Source organism: Engraulis encrasicolus, chromosome 4 (assembly GCF_034702125.1).
Source record: "Engraulis encrasicolus isolate BLACKSEA-1 chromosome 4, IST_EnEncr_1.0, whole genome shotgun sequence".
NCBI classification, from domain to species: Eukaryota; Metazoa; Chordata; class Actinopteri; order Clupeiformes; family Engraulidae; genus Engraulis; species Engraulis encrasicolus.
In genome coordinates, this window is record NC_085860.1 from 41,944,566 (window position 1) to 41,969,998 (window position 25,433).

General features: G+C 46.6%; 2 protein-coding genes across 2 annotated transcripts in view; both read right to left on the bottom strand.

Moving 5' to 3' along the window:
- Positions 1-2,949, bottom strand: part of necab2 (N-terminal EF-hand calcium binding protein 2) — a 179,739-nt gene extending 176,790 nt beyond the window's left edge. Inside the window, exon 1 of the mRNA XM_063197455.1 lies at positions 2,632-2,949. Coding sequence (XP_063053525.1) covers positions 2,632-2,949 — 318 coding nt within the window. The remainder of the gene's footprint in view (positions 1-2,631) is intronic.
- Positions 2,950-12,512: 9,563 nt separating this feature from the next.
- Positions 12,513-25,433, bottom strand: part of hydin (HYDIN axonemal central pair apparatus protein) — a 172,124-nt gene continuing 159,203 nt past the window's right edge. Inside the window, exons 74-84 of the mRNA XM_063197456.1 lie at positions 24,734-24,903; positions 24,082-24,280; positions 22,355-22,513; positions 21,581-21,861; positions 19,691-19,910; positions 19,196-19,408; positions 17,837-18,000; positions 15,429-15,579; positions 14,668-14,898; positions 13,908-14,132; positions 12,513-13,502 (exon numbers count right to left, since the gene is read on the bottom strand). Coding sequence (XP_063053526.1) covers positions 13,002-13,502; positions 13,908-14,132; positions 14,668-14,898; positions 15,429-15,579; positions 17,837-18,000; positions 19,196-19,408; positions 19,691-19,910; positions 21,581-21,861; positions 22,355-22,513; positions 24,082-24,280; positions 24,734-24,903 — 2,514 coding nt within the window. The 3' untranslated portion in view covers positions 12,513-13,001. The remainder of the gene's footprint in view (positions 13,503-13,907; positions 14,133-14,667; positions 14,899-15,428; positions 15,580-17,836; positions 18,001-19,195; positions 19,409-19,690; positions 19,911-21,580; positions 21,862-22,354; positions 22,514-24,081; positions 24,281-24,733; positions 24,904-25,433) is intronic.

Here is a 25,433-nt window from a genome sequence, read left to right on the forward strand (position 1 = left end):
TGTCTCATACATGTCGCCTGGTGGTTTCCCAGCATGCTGTGTTATACACAAACTATTCACTGTGTTTTCGGTGAAGAAGAATTGAAGCAGAAGAGGAGAAGGAAGAGCAGTGTGAAGACTGTAAAGGAGGGCAGCAGAAGACAGGATGCAGTAGGGAGAGGAAATAGCGGAAGAAGGAGGGAGCAGGGGAAGAGGAGAGAGAAGAAGGAGAGAAAGAGGAATGTGTGTGAGAGAGAGAAGGAGGAGAGAGAGATTGGAAGGGAAAGCAAGAGGGGCAGCAAGGGAGTGATAAAGTCAGAGGAGAGGCAGAAGAGAAGGCAAGCAAGACGGACAGAGAACAGAGAGAAGGGGGTAGGGATATAGAACACAGATAAAGAGAAGAGGGGACGAAAAGTAGACAGAGAAATAAAGGGAAATGAAAGTGAGTGAGAAAGGGAGAGAGAGAGAGAAAAAAAAGAGAGAGAGAGAGAGAGAGAGAGAGAGAGAGAGAGAGAGAGAGAGAGAGAGAGAGAGAGAGAGAGAGAGAGAGAGAGAGAGAGAGAGAGAGAGATGTGTATGTATGTGTGTGTTTGCATGTGGGTATGCGTGTATGCGTGTATGCATGTGTGCAGTCGTGTGTGTGTGTGTGTGTGTGTGTGTGTGTGTGTGTGTGTGTGTGTGTGTGTGTGTGTGTGTGTGTGTGTGTGTGTGTGTGTGCGTGCCTTATTAAGTATGGATGGTGTTGTGGCGCTGAGCTCCACTTCACTCCAGGAGGCAGCGCAGCAGCAGGAGCACTAAAGCAACCTCCAACACACACACACACACACACACACACACACACACACACACACACACACACACACACACACACACACACACACACACACACACACACACACACACACACACACACACACACACACACACAGCGTACTGCAATATTCTGAATGACACACCCAGCTTAGTGGAGGGAGTTGTCGTGCCTTCTGAGGAGCTTTAGTTTTGATTGGACGAGGGAGATGTCAATCCTCTCAGCAGAGACCCAATTTACTCAACAAACAGCACTATTATTCATAATGCAAAGTTCAAACCAATAATTAAATTAAACCTTTAGCAAATGCCAAGTGCTCAAACTAACTCCAGTTTCATTAAAACAAACAGATCGAAGGGAAGCCAAAGTCAGACCTTATCTTTGTTCAGACAAAGACCCTTTTCAAAGTGGACAGCTTCGTAATGTGTGTGTGTGTGCTCGCGCGCGTGTGTGCATCCATACGTGCGTGCATGCATGTGTGTGGACTCAAGCCGGAGACAGGCGATGAAGCTGAGGCCAGTGTATAGGAGCAGCATTTTACCTCCTGACCAAGTCTTTGCTGCTGCTGCTTTGGTGCGCTGGACGGATCAGAGAGTCTTGTGAGGAACAGCTCGGGGAGGGGTGAGGGATTGTGTGTGTGTGTGTGTGTGTGTGTGTGTGTGTGTGTGTGTGTGTGTGTGTGTGTGTGTGTGTGTGTGTGTGTGTGTGTGTGTGTGTGTGTGTGTGTGTGTGTGTGTGTAGGTGCGTCCCTGCGTGAATGGGGGTTTGGAATGGAAGGTAATCAATTCTCTGGCAAGCACCTGCGCACAGACCCAGTTCCTGCCCTCTGATCCTCTTGGATCCTGCGCAGAGCTGCTTGTTTCAGGGGGCCGTTATCTGTCTCTCCCCAAACACCCCACCCCCTCTTCCCCCTTTCCTTTCGCACTTTTCTCCCTGCCGCTCCTACACAACATCCCCAACTGCGCTTGGAAGAACGGCCGTGGTTTTAGATTTTAATTAGGTTACGCATATACTTGAAGAGGGTTTTTTGGTACCTAGTTTTGTAGAGGTTGGTGGGCATGAACTATTTCCCTTTCACTCGTTTTATTCGAACCGTTCAAAAAGAAAAAAAACCCTCAAATGGACATCATTATCGAGCAGGGATCAAAAATACGGAGCAATACTTTGACCCATTAAATCAATACAACTGAGAGCTCCTCGCCTTTCCTCCGCAGCCAGGGCAGCCGCGCGGCGTAATTACGCGCACTGCAAAGATGATAATACATTATTTAAACTGAGGAATGCTCAACACATCGTCTAAGTCGGGCAAAAATCACATGCATGTAAGAACAACCAGTTTTAACAATGTACGGTAATGTATAGCTTATGTACAGCCTTCCGTTGCTTTTGAACTCGAATAAAACCACTCTTCTCGGCTCAACATAAAAGCTGACGCCGGGCGCACCCATCCCCCGTCTACCGGGGCTCCAAATTAGGAGTGCGGAAAGACAAACGGGACAAGGCGGGTAAAACAAACTAATGGTGGAAAACTGCCCAACGTTTTACGAGGAACAGTCAGGAGATCTTTATATATCGTTTATCGTTATCATCGAAACAGGATGCGCCTTTAACTTATGTTCAGAATCAATGCAAAGTATTTTGTATTGCGCAATGGCTAAGCAAGATTTAAAAACCAATGCGTCTTATCAGCATTTTAAAAAAAACTTCTTCAAATACATATGGGATACTGTAACTGATTTAGCTGACATAAAAGTGTGTCATGAAACATTATTTCAGACTTAATAACACTGTAATTAAGAGTAACAAGTGATGAGTTAAATGGTCAATAGAGGGGCACCTACATCTAAAATGACAGAGATGCCTTTCCGTGGCTCCGGGGCGAAGAATTGCTCCTGTGCCACTGCCGCCTCTTCTTTGGCGTATTCCCGGCTAGAGATGGTCTTGTTTTCGCTCATCTTGGTGACTATCCAGCGGACAAGCCCGTCGATTCCACCGGGCTGGGTACCGCTGTTTCCGGACTGTGCAGCCGTCGCTGTCTCGCTGTCCTGGGCCCCGGATTTGGGCTGATCTTTGCTGTCCTGCGCCCGGAGTTTGGCTTGTTCTTTCTGGAGCAGTTTGTGGACACCGTCCCTGCAGTAGCGCGCTGCTTGCTCACACATCCTTTTGCCGCGGAGCGTTCATGCTGCGCGCTATGGGAGCGATCCCTCCCTCCTCCCTGACGTCACTAGGGCGCCGCCCCGCCGAAACCCTCGCACACACTGCCCACTGCGCCCAGTCCTGCCAGTGATGACTGGCCGACACAACTTTAAACCAGTTACAGACAACTTAATTTCATACCGCCAGTCGCACCGCCGAATTGTTTAGGGTGTTAAACAACAGCCAACCAGCAACCTGTGTGTGCTATTTACTGCCATGTAGCCTACAATAATGCACCTTAATTTCCCTCGGGATTAATAAAAGTACTCTACCAAATATACCTCTCCATTTTTGTCAGTTGCATTTTGTGTGAGTAGGTACTTTATTTCCAATTTTGTGCCATTTTTGTGTTGAGGAGCAGGAAAACAAATGGCATAAACTACTACCGGTACATAGACACAGATATGAAACATAAGAGCATCATGGGGACAGAGACAAAACTATATCCTGTACCAATGTGTGTGTGTGTGTGTGAGAGAGAGAGAGAGAGAGAGAGAGAGAGAGAGAGAAAAAGAAAGAGACAGACAGAGAGAGAGAGAGAGAGAAAAAGTGAGAGAAAGAAAGAAAGAGAGAGAGAGAGAAAGAAAGAGAGAGAGAGAGAGAGAGAGAGAGAGAGAGAGAGAGAGATGCATGTCTAAGTCATATTCAATGGCAGTGACAGCTGCATGTTGCAGAAGAGAAGAGAAGAGAAGAGAAGAGAAGAGAAGAGAAGAGAAGAGAAGAGAAGCAATGAGAGTAATTATACAATTGATGAAAAGAAGAGAAGATAAGACTCTGATGAGAGAAAGATATGCCCCTATGCGTTCTTCAGGGCGCGTGATAGTATGGAGAATCCAGTAGCACATGTCATAACCCCACCACCACCACCATGGTGGCGTGAGTCGACGTGGGTAGGCCTCCACCTCTGCTGTTATAAGGGAATCCTCATTATCACTACAGGGTGTTATGAATATGAGGCTGACCTTTGGCAGTTGAAAGGCGCCCCGTGAGCCCCCAGCACCCATCCTGCTCAGCGGTGATTAGGACATTGCGCATTCAGAGAGACCGCAGTTTAATTGGAGTAGGAAAATATATCCAGCTGCAGATGGGCAGGTTATCAGGAGGCGATGAGCGGACACAGAGAGGTGAAAAACGCTCACCTGCACGCGCACACACACGCACGCACGCACGCACGCACGCACGCACACACACACACAAGCAGCCATGGAGAGAGGCAGAATGCACACATGCACGCATGCACACACATACCGTAATAACACATACAGACGGGCAACCATGGAAAGAGGCAGAATGCACGCACGGCGCACACACACACACACACACACACAGACACACACACACACACACACACACACACACACACACACACACACACACACACACACACACACACACACACACGAACACACACACACGCACAAATACACACACACACACGAGCACACATACAGTACACACACACAAGCAGCCATGAAGAGAGGCAGAACGCACACATGCACGCATGCACGCACATACCGTACAAACACATACAGACGGGCAACCATGGAAAGAGGCAGAATGCATGCACGCACGGCACACACACATACATACATACATACATACACACACACACACACACACACACACACACACACACACACACACACACACACACACACACACACACACACACCACACACACACACACACACACACACACACACACACACACACACACACACACACACACACACACACACACACACACACACACACACACACACACACACACACACACGAACACACACACACACACACACACGAGCAGCCCTGGAGAGAGAGGCAGAGCAGGGGGCAGAGGAACACAGAGGAACGGAGCCCCTCGGTAACCAATGGTAACCCCGCACCAGGGCCGCAAGCAATTACAGCAGCCGCGCAATCATCTCTCTTCCTCAGGGTGCTATGCCCACCTCCCTCCCACACACACACACACACACACACACACACACACACACACACACACACACACACACACACACACACACACACACACACACACACACACACACACACACACACACACACACAGTTTAATTTGTGAAGGCAGTAATCCCTTTCTCCATACACCTGTTTGCGGTTTAATGCGAGAGAGCTTACTCTTGATATTTCCCTCATAAAGCATATATGTACGTACGTATGTGGCATTTAAGTGAGAAGGCTTCAGGGCAATAAGCCCACGGCTCTACACTAGGCTTCATAATACCACGGCTCTAGAGTAGGCATCATACAGTAAGCATTCATGGGTAAGCGGTTAGGGTGACTCCATCCTCCTCCATGACTGAGGTACTCTGAGCATGGTACCGACCTGCTGCACTGCTCCCTTGGGGCACCATTGGGGGCTGTCCCCTTTCACAGGTGAGGCATACAGTGAATGCAATTTTGTTGTGTGCTGTGTCACAATGACAATGGGAGTTGGAGTTTCCCAGTTGGGCTTTCACATAAGACCACGGTTCTAGAGTAGGTATCATAAGACCATGGCTTTATAGGCATCATAACACCACAGCTTTATAGGCATCATAACACCACAGCTCTCATCATAAGACCACAGCTCTATAGGCATCATAAGACCACAGCTCTATAGGCATCATAAGACCACAGCTCTATAGGCACCACAGCTATATAGGCATCATAAGACCACAGCTCTATAGGCACCACAGCTATATAGGCATCATAAGACCACAGCTCTATAGGCATCATACAGCTCTACAGGCATCATAAGACCACAGCTCTATAGGCATCATAAGACCACAGCTCTCATCATAAGACCACAGCTCTATAGGCATCATAAGACCACAGCTCTATAGGCATTATAGGACCACAGCTCTATAGGCAATATAGGACCACAGCTCTATAGGCAATATAGGACCACAGCTCTACATTCATCATAAGACTACAGGTCTACATTCATCATAAGACCATGGCTTTATAGGCATCATAAGACCACAGCTCTATAGGCATCATAAGACCACAGCTCTATAGGCATCATAAGACCACAGCTCTATAGGCATCATAAGACCACAGCTCTATAGGCATTATAGGACCACAGCTCTATAGGCATTATAGGACCACAGCTCTATAGGCATTATAGGACCACAGCTATATAGGCATCATAAGACCACAGCTCTATAGGCATCCTAAGACCACAGCTCTATAGGCATTATAGGACCACAGCTCTACATTCATCATAAGACCACAGCTCTATAGGCATCATAAGACCACGGTATCATGTTGGTATCATGATGCTGAATATGAGGACTGAGCTGAGCTGAGTTCAGGACGACTGTCTGTCTTTCTGTGGAGTCATGGAGGGCTGTCTGTCTCTCTGCTGTGCCCAAGAGGGCTGTCTGTCTCTCTGCTGTGCCCAAGAGGGCTGTCTGTCTCTCTGCTGTGCCCAAGAGGGCTGTCTGTCTCTCTGCTGTGCCCAAGAGGGCTGTCTGTCTCTCTGCTGTGCCCAAGAGTGCTGTCTGTTTCTATGTTGTGCCCGCCTGTCTCTCTGTTGCACCTGTCTGCCTCTCTGCTTCACCTGTGTCCCTGACAAACCTGTCTGTCTCTTGACATACCTTGACACACAGGCATGCTATCTCTGGCTGTCTCTCTGCTACACCTCTTGGGCACCCTTTCAGCCTAATCAACCTCTCTCTCTCTATTTCTCTCTCTCTCACACACACACACACACGCATGCACGCACACACACACACACGCACGCACACACGCACGCACGCACGCACGCACGCACGCACGCACGCACGCACGCACGCACGCACGCACACACACACACACACACACACACACACACACACACACACACACACACACACGCACACACACACACACACAGTAAGCCTCTCCCTGACCTGATAGAGTTGGATTTGTGTCTGGACAGCATCAGCTCCATTCATCTTGATTACAGCAGAGAGAGGGGAGAAGTGCCACTGGCTCCAGTAATCAGTATCGAACCCTGAGCTCGCCCACAGCCATCCATAACCTCCTGAAAACATCACACAGACAACTCACAATGATCCATAACCTGAAAACATCACACAGACAACTCACAATGATCCATAACCTGAAAACATCACACAGATAACTCACGGCTTTCCATAACCTCCTGGAAACATCGCAAAGATAACTCATCGTCAAGCCTTTGGAGGTGAAAGAGGAACAGAAAAGGGAGACTTGACTTCAAATAACATCAAAGATGTTCTACTTCTAGAATGGCCTTCTGGCGTTCTGTTCTTAGAACCCTGCAGGCTACAACAACAGAGAGTGAATTAGAGAGGATGCATATAAAGACACAATAATGAGAAAAAAGACACATAAAAGTGAGGAATGAAATGAATCTTATCCCTATCCTTCCTATGTGTCAGTATCGGTTTGCTCTGCGCACTGCAGAACTGGGAACTCTTTTTTAATTTGGAACAGAGTGAGTGTGAAATTGAAGTGATATGTGAGTGAGTGCGTCTCTGTGTGAGTGTGTGCCTTGGCCAGCCATGTGTCCGTCACAGTGCTCCCACTCACCATATGAACATCTCTTTCATGCGGAGCGATGGGCTGGCAGAGCGCCCTTACATGGAGCAGACGCAGAGAAGCGGCCCGTATTACAGCTCTCCCACACGGAAGAGAAGAGAAGAGAAGAGAAGAGAAGAGAAGAGAAGAGAAGAGAAGAGAAGAGAAGAGAAGAGAAGAGAAGAGAATAGAAGAGAGGAGAAGAGGAGAGAAGAGAAGAGAAGAGAAGAGAAGAGAAGAGAAGAGAAGAGAAGAGAAGAGAAGAGAAGAGAAGAGAAGAGAAGAGAAGAGAAGAGAAGAGAAGAGGAGAGGAGAGGAGAGGAGATGAGATGAGATGAGATGAGATGAGATGAGATGAGATGAGATGAGAAGAGAAGAGAAGAGAAGAGAAGAGAAGAGAAGAGGAGAGGAGGCCCATCCTGAGTCCATCAGTCACTGAAGAGGAGGAGAAGAAGCAGACACTCTCACATGGCTCTGCTACACAGGAGAAAGGGCTGCAGGCAGAACAGAAACCATATCTGGCAAAGCTCCACACGGAGAAAGCAACAGAAGACAATCTCTCTCACAGCTCTCTCATTTTCTCCTCCTCCTCCCTCCAGCCCTCTCCTCCCCTCCTTCCTCTTGGAGGAAGACAAGGCCTCCTTGGACTCCTTCGGCCACTGGAGGGGAGGAGCACCACCTCACATTATTCAACATGGACAATCATCACATGGAAACACATCACTGACTCACCCTCTGTGTCTGTACAATACATCCACCCCCAACACCACCCAGATGCCATGTATGTCCACTGAGATGACACAGACATAAAAGACACACACACACACACACACACACACACACACACACACACACACACACACACACACACACACACACACACACACACACACACACACACACACACACACACACACACACACACACACACACAAATACACCACCACACAAGTCGTTCCCCCCTCAGCTGCCACATTGCTGCTACTGTACTTGATATAAGCAAGACAGATGGATATTCTCTTCTGCCAACTGTGATCCACCACATGCTCTTCCACTTGCGCTCTCATACGGCAGGCAACAGCTTAACTCCTCTTCATATGGAGTTGATGGAAACACTCGTGATTAACTCCTCTGCTACCATAACAACAGCCGCCGGCTGCACTAACACACACTGACGCTGTGCAGGACAAGTACGCACTTCACTGTAGACATGGACCAACTCTCGCTTCACTCACACAAGCACACCGTGCTAATGACACTGTGTGTGTGTGTGTGTGTGTGTGTGTGTGTGTGTGTGTTTGTGTGTGACTTACAGAAATAGAGAGAGAGAGAGCGAGAGAGAGCGAGAGAGAGAGTGAGAGCGAGAGAGAGCGAGAGAGAGAGAGTTCAGGTAGAGAGTTCTAATGGGTCTGTCTGGTTTGGATGGCATTAACTAACTCATTAACCTTTGTGCTGCCCAGCTGATCTTCTCTCCTCTCTCCCTCCCACTCAGCCAGGTGTCCCCATCAGAATAGAGCAGAGTTGAGCAGAGCTGAGCAGAGCAGAGCAGAGCACGCCACTCACCACTCAACGCTACCCGTCTCATGGCACAGCTCAGCAGAGCAGCAGCAGTGCCTCCTAGTGTCCTCATCCGGTACTACCAGCCAGGGCTCTAAATTAACACCAGCCAACCGGCCAAATGCTTGTAAAAGTTGGAATACATTGATTTAGAGCCCTGCTAGCAGCGCTTACACTCACTACAAGAAAGAAGACATTCAAAGAATCATGCTGAAAATGCTAGTAGACTCAGTACTAGTCATTGAAAGTCAAAGGATAAGAGCCGCAGATTAATCTACAGATCATCGTACAAAACATTTCTCTTCCCTCTTCTTAAAGGATATGTCCACTATTTAGCAATAGCATATTTAGCCCCTTTTCTAAAGCTGGTTGAGACAAAATCCAAATTAGACAGCAACAAAAAAAAAATGGTGAGGACCACTCTATTGCATTGCAGACAACTCAGAAAAGGGGATTAATGTGCAACATAGTGGATATATCCTTTAATATGTCCAATTAGAACTGAATCTTATCATATCTGACACTGTGTATGTCTTTTTTAAGCACGGTGTCCACATACGTGGACAGTAATTCTAACCCCACTTTAGATAGGTAAATAGTGGTTATTTTTTTCCAAATTGTATATGGGAAGTACCATGAGGTTCATTACAATACTTTAACAGCAGTTATAACTTTTTGCACTAAATATTAAGTGTTTGATGACATCATCAATCTAAGAAATCCACCGATGTGAATTATGACCATAACAAGCATGTTTATATCTGAAAATCAACCACACCAAAGGGCAATTTCAGGTTTTAAAAAATATTATGATGTTTAGTACAGTTCACTTGAGAAGTCTATGTTGTTAAAATCCAAATTTACAATAAAGGTAGGTTTTTATACAATATAAAGCTACTGTCCACGTATGTGGACGTTGCGCATCAAGGGAGTCTAATGATAAACATATTATTTATGATTACCGTGAGAATATTCTGCTCATTTTGGGCAAATACTTAATGTTATGAGCATTTATAATGATTATAGTGTGAAAATAAATTATTTTTAACATATTTAACACATTTTAACACTTTCAATTTAATAAATTCAAGAAAAACTACCTAAAATTAGTGTTTCACGCACGTGTCTATAGGCATATTTCGGGTTTCTTTCACCACAAAATGACACAAATGATGTAGGAATGAGCTAGAATACATGCTGAATCAAATACAGATCTGTCTTCATCAGAATTGAAGTTTTTTTCCACATGCAACAAGGTTTCCCCACAAATCTTGCCATAGCTGTGTATGTAAATATTGCTAAATTGACAGTTTTTTTTCTCTTTTTTCATCTTTGTTCGTTAAATACTGTAATATATAATGTGTAAGTGTCATATAATGTTGTAATATTACATATAGTAACATGGAAAGTAAGTAAAATAACTTGCATTTATAATAGGAGGTCTATTTAACACTATTTTTTCACAGAAAATACTTGAACATGCTGATGAATGACTACAAAACGCATGTGTCTGTAGGCAAATTTCATATTACCTTTCATATAGGGACAACATAAATGATGTAGGATTGAGCTAGAATCCATGCTGAATCAAATACAGATGTGTCTTCATCAGAATTTAAGGTTTTTTCCACATACAACAAGGTTTCCCCACAAATCTTGCCATAGCTGTGTATGTAAATATTGCTAAATTGACAGTTTTTTTCTCTTTGTTTCATCTTTGTTCCTTAAATAGTGTAATGTATAATGCATAAGTGTCATATAATGTTGTAATATGACACAAGGTAACATGGAAAGTAAGTAAATTAACTTACATTTATAATAGGGGGTCTATTTAACACTATTTTTTACAGAAAATACTTGAAAATGCTGATGAATGACTACAGAACGCATGTGTCTGGAGGCAAATTTCATATTACCTTTCATATAGGGACAACATAAATGATGTAGGATTGAGCTAGAATCCATGCTGAATCAAATACAGATGTGTCTTCATCAGAATTTAAGGTTTTTTCCACATGCAACAAGGTTTCCCCACAAATCTTGCCATAGCTGTGTATGTAAATATTGCTAAATTGACAGGTTTTTTTCCTCTTTGTTTCATCTTTGTTCCTTAAATAGTGTAATGTATAATGCATAAGTGTCATATAATGTTGTAATATGACACAAGGTAACATGGAAAGTAAGTAAATTAACTTACATTTATAATAGGGGGTCTATTTAACACTATTTTTTTTTACAGAAAATACTTGAAAATGCTGATGAATGACTACAGAACGCATGTGTCTGGAGGCAAATTTCACATTACCTTTTATACAGGGACAACATAAATGATGTAAGATTGAGCTAGAGTACATGCTGAATCAAACTGAGCTTTTTGTTCACCAGCATCGGCTGTCTTCTTGCATGCAATAAGAATTTCCCACATATTTTTCTATGACCGCCTATATAAACAATGCTATTTTTATATATATGTTTTTGTTGTTGGTTAATTACAGTGATATATGGTGTTAAAGTGTTATATTGTGTTGTTATATAGCATAAAACACCATAAAAATGAATAAAACAGCTTAATTTGAACTTGAAATACAGTATAGGCCTATATAACTTTTCACTCCTTTGATGCGCAGTGTCCACATATGTGGACAGTAAAATAACTTCCACATCAAAAGAGATTTTTGAAAAATTCCAAAAGATTCTTCATATTAGCTCCATTATGAGTGAGAAAATCAATATATAAAAAATCTTGCACATTTTTTTCATGGTGTCTGCATGAAAGGGTTAATCTGTGCTGAACAGTCTTCTATCTTACTGACATAGCGAATAGCTATGCAAATTTTTGTATGTGTGCATTTACACACAAGTAACAGAAATGGATCACTAGTCTTGTATTAATCATTATGGCTTTAATATCACACAATAATACGCTTTGCTTCTTTCTTCACTTCTCTCTTATCTCTCTCTCTTGTGTGTGTGTGTTTGTGTGTGTGTGCATGCGTGCGACCGTGTGTGTATGTGTGCGTGTGTGATGGTTACACCTTCACTAATTAGAACACTTCTATGTTTTGTCAGCATCACAGGAGTTCACTGAATAGGAAAATCATTTCATGCGTACAAAAAGATACAAAACCCTGCTAATTAATACTAAGAATATAAAATTCTCTCCCATATCTCCCAACTACAAAATTTGTACTAGACCTGTCACACAAAAACACAGTGTATGTTACTTTATAAAATGTAGTGTTATACCAAGTGTTTAATGGTAGAAAGGAAAGGTTAAAACTTTAAACAAAACAAAAACAAAACTTATTTTTTGCATAAGTCACTGTATTAAATTTCAGTTCAGTTATACAAAACAATACAAGCTACATATATACGACAGATACTATAATTATCATTAATATTTAGTGAAAAGTACAAATACATGTTTTAGTGCAGCCCACATATATATATTTTTTATTGAAATAAGGATAAAAGGATAAAATATTTCCCTGTGAAAGTGCAATGACCTTGTTGTATAGCTGTGTAACCTTGGGCAGGGTGTGTGTGTGTGTCTGTGTGTGTATGTGTGTGTCCTTGTTAGATAGACCAAGGTGATGGGCAGAGCCTGGCGCAGTGTGTATCTGTTTGTGGGCATGTGTGGGTGTTAGTTTGTGTGTGTGTGTGTGTGTGTGTGTGTGTGTGTGTGTGTGTGTGTGTGTGTGTGTGTGTGTGTGTGTGTGTGTGTGTGTGTGTGTGTGTGTGTGTGTGTGTGTATGTGTGTGTGTTTCTCCTGAGGCTTGTCCCTCTGCTTGGGACTCTGTGTGTGTGTGTGTGTGTGTGTGTGTGTGTGTGTGTGTGTGTGTGTGTGTGTGTGTGTGTGTGTGTGTGTGTGTGTGTGTGTGTGTGTGTGTGTGCATGTGTGTGTGCATCTCCCCTAAGGCTTGTCCCTCTGCTCGGGGCAGTGTCCCCTGAGGTAGTAGACCCAGGTGATGGGCTGGCTCTGGCCCTCGGTGCGGGGGCTGGAGATGGTCAGCTTGCCCGTGCAGGGGTTGCGTCCTCCGGCCGGGCTGCCCTCGTACGTCACCAGGATGTTGTGCGTCTTCTTGGGCCGCATGGTCTCCACGCCCTTGACGGTGAAGGAGGGGTTGTCCACGTGGAAGGAGAAGGCCGTGGTCTGCTGGAAGACGTTCTTGAAGGGGATGGAGACGTTGGAGCCGGCGCGGATGGTGAAGGGGCCCTGGGCTTTGGGCGGGGTGCAGGTGCCAATCAGCGGGAACATGTACTCCCCCCCGAACGCCGACGACAGCGTGAGCGTGCCGGTGGCCTGGCCCAGCCGACTGGGCTCGAAGAAGACCTCCGTGATGACCTCCACCCCCGCCTGCAGCCCGGGGGGCGCTATCAACGCCTTCTCCATCACAAAGTCTGGGCTGTCCACCTGGGGGGAGGGAGGGGGGCACAGGGAGACAGTGTTACACACTACTCTACTTCACTCAGTTAACTTTACTAAGTTAAAACACTTTATCTGACATCACATGACACTGTGATACTGAGTTTGGCCTGTCAAGCCGAGAGAGACGCAGGGAGACAGTGTTATATACACTACTCTACTAACACTGGCAAGTTAGAACACTTCATCTGACTTCACATGACAGTCCTCATCATTGGTGCATGGTGAGGAGAGTCTGAGCTGTCCAGTTGAGGGAGGGGGCACTTCCAGGGACAACTTATCCTCTTCCAGGGACAACTATTCATCACACTCGTCATTTCAGCCAATCCTCCTGTTGGCCATCACACACACAGACAGACAGACAGCCCTTCCACCGGCGCACTGCCCCCTCACCTTGCTGGAGTACTCGGCCTTGGCGCGGGAGAAGTTGGTGAACTTGAGGGGCAGGTACTGGCCGCTGCCCAGCGGGGCGCGGAAGTAGAGGGGCTTCTCAGAGGCGGGCGGCATGGCACGCAGCACCAGGTCGTAGTAGAAGTAGCCCAGCTCAGAGTTGTGCAGCACCAGCCGAGCCGTGGTCTCGCCCTGCCTCAGGGGCTGGTACTCGAACGTCAGCGTGCCCTACGGAGAGCACAGAGGAACATACAGTACATATGTCAGCGAGCCCAGTGGAGACCGTAAGAAAAGGAGATAGGTCAAGATGGGGGGGCTGAAGGGTGTGGAGGTACAGAGGCTCATGCATGTCGACATACCTATGTACCGTATAGCACAGAGCTACACAAAGCCCTTCAATACTACAAAGTAAAGATTCAGTATTAATTGAACACTTAGAAAGTACTCTGGAACCAAATACACTCTAGAAGATGTGAAATCAACTGTATGTGTTGACACTGGATTTTTACTGCAGTCATGGGCAAGTGGTTTGGGTGTCAGACTTGTAGCCAAATGGTTGCTGGTTCGACTCCCGACCCACCAGGTTGGCTGGCGGGGTAATTAAGCAGTACCGCACCTGGCTGTGAGCAGGCACGTTGATCAGCGGGGTCATGAAGATGTCTGGCGTACCTGGCTCTGTGCTAATGCACGGCGGGGGCTGTGTGAAAATAGCGTACCTGGTTCTGTGCTAATGCACGGCGGGGGCTGTGTGAAAATAGCGCACCTGGCTCTGAGCGGGCACGTTGAGCTGCGAGGGCATGAAGACGTCGGCGCTGCGGCACTCCACGGTGAAGAAGACGCTGCTGGCCAGGGGGTTCTCCACCGTCACGCTGGCCAGCGTGGACTGCCGCACGGTGGTGGTCATCTCGATGGTGCTGATGACGCCCGGCGGCGTAGTCCTGAAGCCCAGCAGGTAGAACAGGTACTCACCTGTCGCCTCGTTACGGAACGTCACCTGGGGGACAGAGACACGGGGTGGGAGGCGGGGTCAAGGAGGCAAACTCTGATTGGAGTTGAGAGACAGCATACAGCACATTTTTGTATGATAAAATACCTGGAAAACCCTGGACAAATTAACCTGACAAAGATCTGAGGAACGACACAGCAAGATAAAGTGACATAGCTGCATATGACAAAAGGTGAGTGAGATTATTCTATGTACTAAATATACAACCTTGGGTAATATACATACGTATGTACCTATTCTGATCTTTTCAGGAAACTTTTCAAAAAGTGTATTTTCTTTGTGGTAAACAGAGAAAGGAAAAGCGTAATTTTCAAGTGCTGAACCAAAAACTGTAATCAAGGAAGAGCTCTAGCTATAGCTCTATCACATATAGAAAAAGCAGGCCTAGATAGTGTGTGTGTGTGTGTGTGTGTGTGTGTGTGTGTGTGTGTGTGTGTGTGTGTGTGTGTGTGTGTGTGTGTGTGTGTGTGTGTGTGTGTGTGTGTGTGTGTGTGTGTGTGTGTGTGTGTGTGTCTGACCTTAGCGTTGCACAGGCCCTCCTTGTAGGAGAGGAAGGAGAGCTTGTAGTCCTTGGTGGCCATACCCGCTACCTCTATGTAGTCAAGGCCCTTCAGGTAGATGGTGTTGTCCGGCTTATCGGGCTTTATCATCTCAAACACCACACGGAACCTGGAGGAGGGATAGAGACAGAGATGGAAGAGGCAGAGAGGTGAAAGGAGAGAGAGATAGAGATGAGAGGCGGGAGAGGAGAGGATGGAGGGAGGCAGAGAGAGAAGAGGAGAGGAGAGAGATAGAGTGAGGAGAGGGGAATAAAGATAAGATGAGGGAGAGGAGATGTGAGGATTGAGGAAGCAATGGGACGAGGCAGAGAGATGAGAGGAGAGAGATAGAGAAGGTGAAGGAAGAGAAAGGGTGAGAGGGAGGGATGGAGGGAGATAGAGGGAGAAGAGGGGTTAACAGAGAATAGAGAAGGGAGAGCAGAAGACGAGGGGAAAGATTGGAGAGAAAAGGAGATACGAGGGGGGACAAAGATGAGAGGAGAGAAGGAAAATCAGGGAGAAAGGGGAGGAGTGTGAGAGAGAGGGAGAAGGGAGAAGGACAGAGATGAGAGAAGAGGAGAGAGATGAGTGGAAAGAGGGATACAGAGGGTGGTGTTCTCTTTCAAGTGGGCATGGGATACTGTTTTTCAGGGGGACTCTGGGATACTTTATTTCAGGAGGAGATTTGTGAGGAGGGCCGATACAAACTAAGAGACAGGTGGAGATATGTGAGGGTCAATACAATCTAAGAGACAGGTGGAAACTTTTGAGGGAGGATGTGGACTGAGGAACACAGGTGGAGAATTCTGCAGGGTGGGCGAGCGAGCACTATTGTTCTCCGTCTCCCCTCTTGAGCTGTCATAGCTGTTAAGTCTAGCGGAAACACAATTAGCCAAGTGAAATTAGCTGCCATCAGGCTTAAATTGAAACATCTGGCCCTACATGAGCAGAGGGAACTGGAATAATATTTTCAGCAAGTGGCTTTCATACGACTGGGAGAGAGCAGCTGCCTGCTGCACTCTGTTTGCCATTAAGCCTAACTGCTTTCGTTTTCACATTATGTGCAGCATATACTACATCTATTAAACTTCAAATGTGTTAACACATGGTCCTTAGTACAGTATGTCTCTTTAGTTCACAGTAAAACCCATACATTAAGAAATACCATGCGTTATGATAATTGTGTGGTATCGCTGACATTGTTAGTGCGGTTAGGTTTGGTTCAAGAATAGAAAACATAGTATTAGAACAATGTTCTTCATATGAAATGGAGATTTTCATGACCACACTGTGCAAATACTATTAATGAAATGGTGGTGCTTGCCTTTTTCCCCTTAATGTCACGTTCATAGTTTATACCCAGTTAAAATCTGCCCTCAGGCTACAGTTGTACTTGGTCCCATCATGCAACCTCCCTTCTCAGGGTTTAGCACTGATGTCTCCCCTGAGGGCCTTTGCAGGTAAAAAAAAAAATCAGCCAACATTTGATGTTACTCCTAGCCCTCCTATTAAACTTGGCCCTCATGTTACTCCTAGCCCTCCAATTAAACTTGGCCCTCATGGTACCCATACCTCTCCTCTTGCTCCCATTCATTTCTAGACCTCCTTTTCCCCTCCTCTTGTAGTCACAGCCTGATCCAGCACCGTTTTGGCAGCAAGCCTGATTGTAATGCTTGCCAATGACCCACCTGTGTAGACTAATGAGTCCTTGGGGCTATTTGGGGAGGAAGACTCCTGCTAAGGCTGCTCTAATAAGCCACTGGGCTGTGCTGTGCTGTGCTGTGCTGTGCTGTGTTAGTTCTTCACTATGCTGTGCTGTGCTGTACTGTGGAGTACCTGCCTATCCAACGTTTGTTGTTGCCATCCACTTTGGGTAATACAGGTTGTAACGGAAGCTCAAACCAGGCTCATCTTGACACGACCCTACTGGGTTGTATGTGGAAAAGAACCTTATGTGTTAGTGCCTGCCTCTGTGTCTGTGCCAAAGTGTCTGCCTGAACCCATCTGTGTAGCTGTGTCTATCTCTGTGTTTCTGCCCACACGTGTGCTTGTGCCGTCCTCTGTGTCTATACGGCAAACTTCAGCGTAAATCTGTGTGCTTATGCCAGCCTGTGTGCCTGCGCCTACTTCTGTGTGTGTGCCTGTGCCAAACTCTCACCTCTGTATGTGTGCCTGTATCTCTTTGCCTGTGCCCACTACTGTGCCACTACGGAACTACGGGTGTGCCCCTGACCTTCCTCTTTGCCTCTGCCTAGCTCTGAGTGTGTGCCACTGCCTTCCTCTTAGTGTGGGTCTGTGCCCACTTCTGTGCCACTACCAAACTATGTGTGTGTGCCACTGCCTTCCCCTGAGTGTGGGTCTGTGCCCACCTCTGTGCCTCTGCCTACCTCTGTGGCTTGGGCAGCCAGTTCTGCACAGGCAGCAGCTCGGTGTAGTTGGTGCGGCAGGGAAGCTCGTGGGCGATGACGGCCACAGCCTTCGGAGGCTCCGCCGTGCCAGACAAGGAGTACAGCACGCCAGTGCCGTCCGGGAAGGGGAAGAAGATGGAACCCTACAGTACAGGGAGAGAGAGGGGGAGGAGGAAGGGAGAGATTTAGAGATTCAACACTTGTATCATTCAAGTGATTCAAGTTTATTGTGTCATTCCTAGACGTTCACATTACAAGTGACTGAATAAGAAAACCCATTCAGAGAAAAAAACATTCACAGAGAAAAACTGTCCTTTACCAACAGCAAAATTACACAATCAACCAATCCCATCAAAGCAAAATGAACACGTACTACCATGCGAGAGTGGGAGAGAGGGAGATAAATACAGAGAATAAGGCACTAACCAATTGCCTGGTAGAAAGTGTTTATACATGCATGTTTGTGTGTGTGTGTGTGTGTGTGTGTGTGTGTGTGTGTGTGTGTGTGTGTGTGTGCGTGTGTGTGTGTGTACTGGAAACAGAGAGCTGAAAGAAGTCATAATTAATAGACTTAAATACCAGCACCAAAGTACAGTACAGGCACAGATGCATGAACTAAAGGCCACTGGCGGGCCTGTGGAGAGGGCTATGTAAAGCTGCTACACATGCTGCATTAAGACCCATTAAAACATGATCTGTACCACTATCCACCTTACTGCTAGCTCCCATGATTCGATATGAGTATGAGGTGTGACACTTTCATTTAATTATGCCCTGGTAACGTCTCTGTCTTAGCTGCAGCAGAATTTTTAACCCCTTTGTGCAGAGCCTATGCTATAACTTTACTGTCACCAAAATTGTAATAACCAAGTCTTAATCTGTTCCCGGTTCCTGGTAATAGCAATGTTGTTATGATGTAATTGAGTCTTTCTAGCAATGAGTGAACAGGCCTGCTGGCAGGCCAAGCTGCACAAAGAGACTACAACAATTAACCACCATCACATTGTAAATATGTGGTACTAAGGAGCATTTAAGTGCAAAGAAATCCTGCACACTGTCCATTCTACCAACAAACTTTAATACAACGTTTCGGTCATCCGACCTCCTTCAGGTAAAGTAAGGTAACTTCTTCCTTCAGACCTCCTTCAGGTAAAGTAAGGTAACTTAACCTGAAGAAGGACGGATGACCAAAACGTTGTATTTAAGTTTGTTGGTGAAATGGACAGTGTGCGGGATTTCTTTGCACTTGACTGACAACCCTGCTGGAATAACATCCTATGCACCTGCCCAACTACAGAGGTGTGCAAAAGCGTCTTTGTTGAACTGAGGCCCATTTACCTGGTGCTTCTTGCCTTCTGTCGTCATGATGGTAGGCCTGTATGTGATCTCGTAGACCTTGCTGGCCTGGAAGGCTTCGATGATGAAGATGGTGGCGCCGGTCCAGAACTGGCCCTCGATGACGGGCCGCAGCGTCCAGCTCTGGTTGGAGCGGTTGGCCAGCGTGATGGGCTGCGTGTGCTGGGAGCGCACCTGGCAGTTGAAGTGGAGCACCTGGGATAGCGCGGCCAGACACACAGCAGATGGTTAGACAGGACACTCATCAGCGATGGGCTCCTCGTCTGCCTAAAGTGACCCTCCTACACTCTGGCTTCCTGCTTCGCTGAACCATGTGTGTGTGTGTGTGTGTGTGTGTGTGTGTGTGTCCGTGCTGTATCCTACTGTACCTCCGTGTTGGGTGGTGTGATAGGATCCAGTAAAGTTAATAGAACTGCTGCTCTAAATGCTACACATCGGGACGTGTGTGTGTGTGTGTGTGTGTGTGTGTGTGTGTACCTCCTTGGCGTTGGGTGGTGTGATGCAGGAGCCGGTCAGTGTGAGGGAGATGGGCCTGCTGCCCTCGATGGTGCACATCAGGCCGTCGTAGCGCAGGCTGGGGCATAGCTCCACGGGGGCAAAGGACACCTCGAACGGCACCTCCATACCCGGGCAGATATAGCCCTCCGCAGGGCTGATGGAGAAGTCTGGGAAGAAACTCTTCACATCCCACTGGAACCTGAGACGGAGAGAGAAAGAGAGAGAAACACAGAGAGAGAGAGAGAGAGAGAGAGAGAGAGAGAGAGAGAGAGAGAGAGAGAGAGAGAGAGAGAGAGAGAGAGAGAGAGAGAGAGAGAGAGAGAGAGTGAGTGAGAGAGAGAGAGAGATGAGTTATGATGGCATCAAAAGAAAACAGAGAAGCAAGCACTAGTGTGGAGGCGAGAAGCAAGGCAAGGAGAATGAGAAATAGAGAGAGTGTAATTGAATAATACACGTATATCAGGAATATAATTGCACTGATCAGCATTGATCATCATAGATAGAAGGCATAAACAACCAGGCAAAACAAAAACAAATCACAGTCTAATCAGAACACAAAGCACATTCCAGCATCTTTGTTTCATCTCTACTGAAAATAATGACTTTAAAGCGACTTAAAGTGATGGTCCCATCAAACAACACATTGACAAGTCTGCCCACACTGTGTCATACATAGATATAGATAGTAGATAGGGGTGTTGTTTCTTTCAACCACGCACACACAGTGTACCCATCCCACTCTATCAAACTGGCACCCACAGTAGAGCACTTTTTTTTTCCAGTAGAGATGAAACAATGATGCAGGAATCTGCTTTGTGTTCTGATTACGCTGTGGTTTGTTTTTGTGTTGCCTGGTTGTTTATGCATTTTATATATGATGATCAATGGTGATCAGTGCAATTATCTTCCGGATATACTATTATTCAATTACAATCTATTTCTCATTCTCCGTGCCTTTCCCCTCGGCTACACACTACTGCTTGCTTCTCTGTCTTTGTTTTGAGTATACTGTCTGCCTGTGTGTCTAGTAGTGTTGCACGATACCATTTTGTGGGCCCGATACCGATACCCGATACCTGATTGTGCAATATCGTCCGATACCGATACCACTCTGTTTGAAATACAGTATACATACTGTATGAAGAGCTGCATACTACTTGGATGCTGCCAACCTTTGTGAAACAGGAAAAAGACTAATACTGTACAAAGTGAATACAGTAGAACTTTGTATACTTTTTAAATACCTCTGATAAAAAATAACCAAGTTCAAGGCTGCGTTCAAATGTCATACATCGGTATCGGTAAATGGTATCGGTGCCCTATTTGTTGGTAGTCGCAGATACCGATACCACCATTTTAGTGCCGCATTAGTGTCTAGTGTATATTGTCTCTGCCTGTTTGTCTAGAGTATACTGTACTGTTTCTGCCTGTCTATCTAGTATTGTCTCTGCCTGTGTGTCTAGTATACTGTCTCTGTCTACATGTCTAGTGCAGTCTTTTACAAAGTGGGGGGCGGGGACCCATGGGGGCTGCAAGAAGGTGCTAGGGGGACCACGGCAGGTTGGCAGGAAAAATACAGCACAATAAAAAACATAATGAAATAAACTGAATAACTAAGATTAAAAAAGTAAATGAAAAAATATCTTAATAATATTCCCAACAGCATTATAATAATCTATTGCATCTGTGAACATACCATTATAGCTACTATTTTCTATACAGTGGGATACAGAAAAAATAATGTGGCTCGACCCATGTAAGGGGGGACTTGGCTGGAATATTCCGGTACTGTATATGGGGGGCCTTGTCATGGTAAAGTCTGGGAACCCCTGGTCTAGTGTTTACTGTGTGTGTGGTGTGTAGTCTCACCTGGCCCCAATGTCGCCTGTGTTCTGCATGAGGATGCGCTTGGTGATGCGGCAGCGCTGCACCACGGCCCCGAAGGTGAGGTAGTCCTGGTCGAGGCCGACCTCCACGCCGTGGCAGCTGCCCTTCACCACCAGCAGGGGGAGCAGGCGGCCCATGCACTCCAGCTGCAGCGGCTCGCTGAAGGGAGGCAGCCGCTCGCATGGCGTGAACAGCAGCTCAAGCACACACCGCCCACCGCCACCGCGCACCGTCACCTGGCTCCCCGGGGACACCGACAATGTCTGCATACACACACACACACACATACATGCAAGTAACACACGCGCACTCTCACACACACACACACACACACACACACACACACACACACACACACACACACACACACACACACACACACACACACACACACACACACACACACACACACAGAGGACAAGGGTCTCAGACAGACATAGACAGGGCAACATGCAAGCACGAGCAGGGAGGCACTTCAAATGAGACTCACACACAAACACGAACAGAAACACACTCAAACACAGACACACACACAGCAATTTTTTTGACAATTTCCATCCAATCATCTCTAAGTAGTAGCGCTGAAAGCATGACAAAATAACATCAAATGAATGCTGTTTTCCATTTGAATAAAACAGTAGATTTGTGTGTGTGTGTGTGTGTGTGTGTGTGTGTGTGTGTGTGTGTGTGTGTGTGTGTGTGTGTGCATGTGTTATGAGCATGTACTACATGTGTGTGTGCGTGTGTGTGTCTAACCCGCTCGTCCAGCAGTGCCTCTACGCGGGGGTTGAACTGCAAGCTGAAGGTGATGGGGGAGGAGCTGTGGTTGATGAGGGGGATGAGGCGTTTACTGCGCTGGCCCACCTGCAGGTTGCCCAGGTTCACCACCTTCTGACGAGGGTCCTCAAAGTCCAGCTGACACGGACACACACGCACACACACACACGCACACACACACACACACACACACACTCGCACACGCGCGCGCACACACACACACACACACACACACACACACACACACACACACACACACACACACACACACACACACACACACACACACACACACACACACACACTCGCACACGCGCGCACACACACACACACACATTACACATGCACCGTGTGCACAAAGCACTGCACTCTACACTTAAATACTGCACCCAGACACATTTCACAACTTTTCCATAGAGCAAGTAGTATTGTGTGGTGCTGCGGGCAAAAAACATTGGGTCAAGTATTACTATAATTACACGTGTATTACACACAAATATAACGCGTGTACTCCAATTGACATGTTTGTGAGGCTGTTGATCAATTTGTGGTGCTCAATTTTTATTCTGTGGTGCTGTGCCACAGAATGGTCTATGTATGGGGAACTTGGCATCCGGCACTCCACTCAACATTGCACCCAGACACAGCCCGGAGGTGAAGAGGGGAGAGATTAAAGTCAGATGCAAATCAATCCTCTGGGCTATCGTGATTTGACATCTATTCTAACTGTCTAAGGTCATCTGAAATGTTTTTACTACTTTTACTACTTTTAGGACATGCGTCATGTGTCAGCGGTTAGGGCATCAGACTTGTAGCCCAAAGATTGCCGGTTCGACCAGAGAGAGTGGATAAGAATCTCTGCTTCGACTCCCGACCCGCCAGGTTGGTGGGTGGAGTAATTAACCAGTGCTCTCCCCCATCCTCCTCCATGACTGAGGTACCCTGAGCATAGTATCACTGCTCCCTTGGGCCGCCATTAGGGGCTGCCCTTGCATGGGTGAGGCATACATGCAATTTCGTTAAGTGCAGTGTTCACTTGTGTGCTGTGGAGTGCTGTGTCACAATGACAATGGAAGTTGGAGTTTCCCAGTTGGGCTTTCGGCTTCGGCTTCTTTGGCTGTGACCTTCACATCCCTGCCCCTGTAGCCGTGCTTTGACGTTAAAGGTGGGGTTGCAGGTTAACCATTTCAAGAAAATTTACTATTATGACATCACGTTGGGGGTTCCGCAGGCTCATAGGAGTCTATGTAGAACCTTAGAATCCTGGGGGAGTTCCCCCAACGTGATGTCATACCTGCAACCCCACCTTTAAAATCACTTCTCGCCAAGGCTGCTGAGGCAGACTAATAAGTTTAATGCACCGATACATTGCCGAAGCCATGGAATCAATGCCTGGTGTTCAAACCTGTTCAAAATGCTTAGCTGCATGCAATCCTTGCGATTGGAGGACGGCTTTTGTGTCCTGCCAGATTATCTCCTATGGTGTGGTGTGAGACCAAATCACCAGGCAAAAATATGTTCTGCCTCTAGGCAGGTTTGTCCAGTTTAATAGATGCTTCTCAGCTGCAATGCACTCACCTTCATCTTGGTGCCCTGTCCGTGGATATCCAAAAAATGTAATGATCTCATCTCAGTGCCCTGTCCGTTGATATCCTTAAAATACAATACTCACACCTTAATTCTGGTGCCTAGTCAGTGTATCTCACCTTGATCTCTGTGCCCTGTCCGTGGATCTCCACAACCTGCTTGGTGTGTTCGTTGAGGGTGAAGACGAGCTTCTCGTGGTAGTGCTTGGCCTCGCGGGGGTAGAAGGTGATGGGGATGTCCACAGAAGCTCCCGGCTCCAGAAGTCTTGGCTGGAAGCCCACATCCAGGTACGGGGTGTTGCTGAACGAGCAGCTCACACTGCGGAGATGGAAATACACAACGCAGCGGTGTGATGGAGTGGCCATCATTAGGGTTGTTGGTGTGCCCTGACTGTCATGCCAATGAGATGTTTGATGTAGCGGTCAGAGTCACACTCTGAGTGACAGAAGGAAAGGGTTCGAGTCCTGGTGGGGCAACTCGACTCCCCTTCACTACAAGCGAGATACTCCAACGTGTCAACTTGTCGACGCAGGGTGATGAATATGTTTACTAAATGTCAAGTGCAGTGCAATGCAATGTTGCTGATCTGTATATTTGTTATGGTGAATAGTGTCGTAGAGCATTGTGCATTCATATGCATAATAAGATTGTAATTCAGTGTTAACAAAAGCAGCAGTGAAGGCTCTGTTAGCATATGACTGGATAAGAGACATCAGAAGCGGTGCTGAATACATCTCCTGCCCACCACAGTTGTCATGGTAATTAAGTCACCTGATTTCGCGCTCCCCTCTGTTGGCAAGGACCAGCGTTTCGGAGGCGGGCGTCATGCCTGCAGCAAAGATGAAGCTCTTGCCAAAGTTGTGCTTGAGGAAGGAGAAGTCCAGTCCAGGAACCTTGGCCACACCCTGCAGAGCACAGCTGTACACGGGGCCGTTACTGATCTGTGGAGAAGAGGAGAGAGGTACAGCACACAGGGGAGCACAGAGATTAGGGGTGTAAATAATAATCAAAACGTATCAATGCATCGATCCTACGGCCGACAATCTAATCGAATCACATCGTATCATATCATGGGGCATTCGTAAGTATCGAAAGTAATCAAATCCTGGGCCCCTGTCCGATGCCCTAGCTCCATAATATAATAGAAGTGGGAAAGTATTTGGAAAAAAATCAAACCGGATTGCATCGATCCTATCGTGGGGCATTCTTAAATATCGAAAATAATCGAATCGCTGCCTTAAGAAATCGATACCGAATCGTATCGTCATGGAGGCTGTGATTTACAGCCCTAACAGAGGTACAGTAAAGCTATGAACAGGGCCTACTGTTGATCTGCTGAGAACAGGAGAGACACACAGTACAGAGACGTACAGTACACAGGAGAGGTGCAAGGAACAAGAGAGCAGTACACGTACATGGGCCAGTTGCTAATCTGTGGAGCAGGAAAACACAGCAGAGATGCATTGGCTTT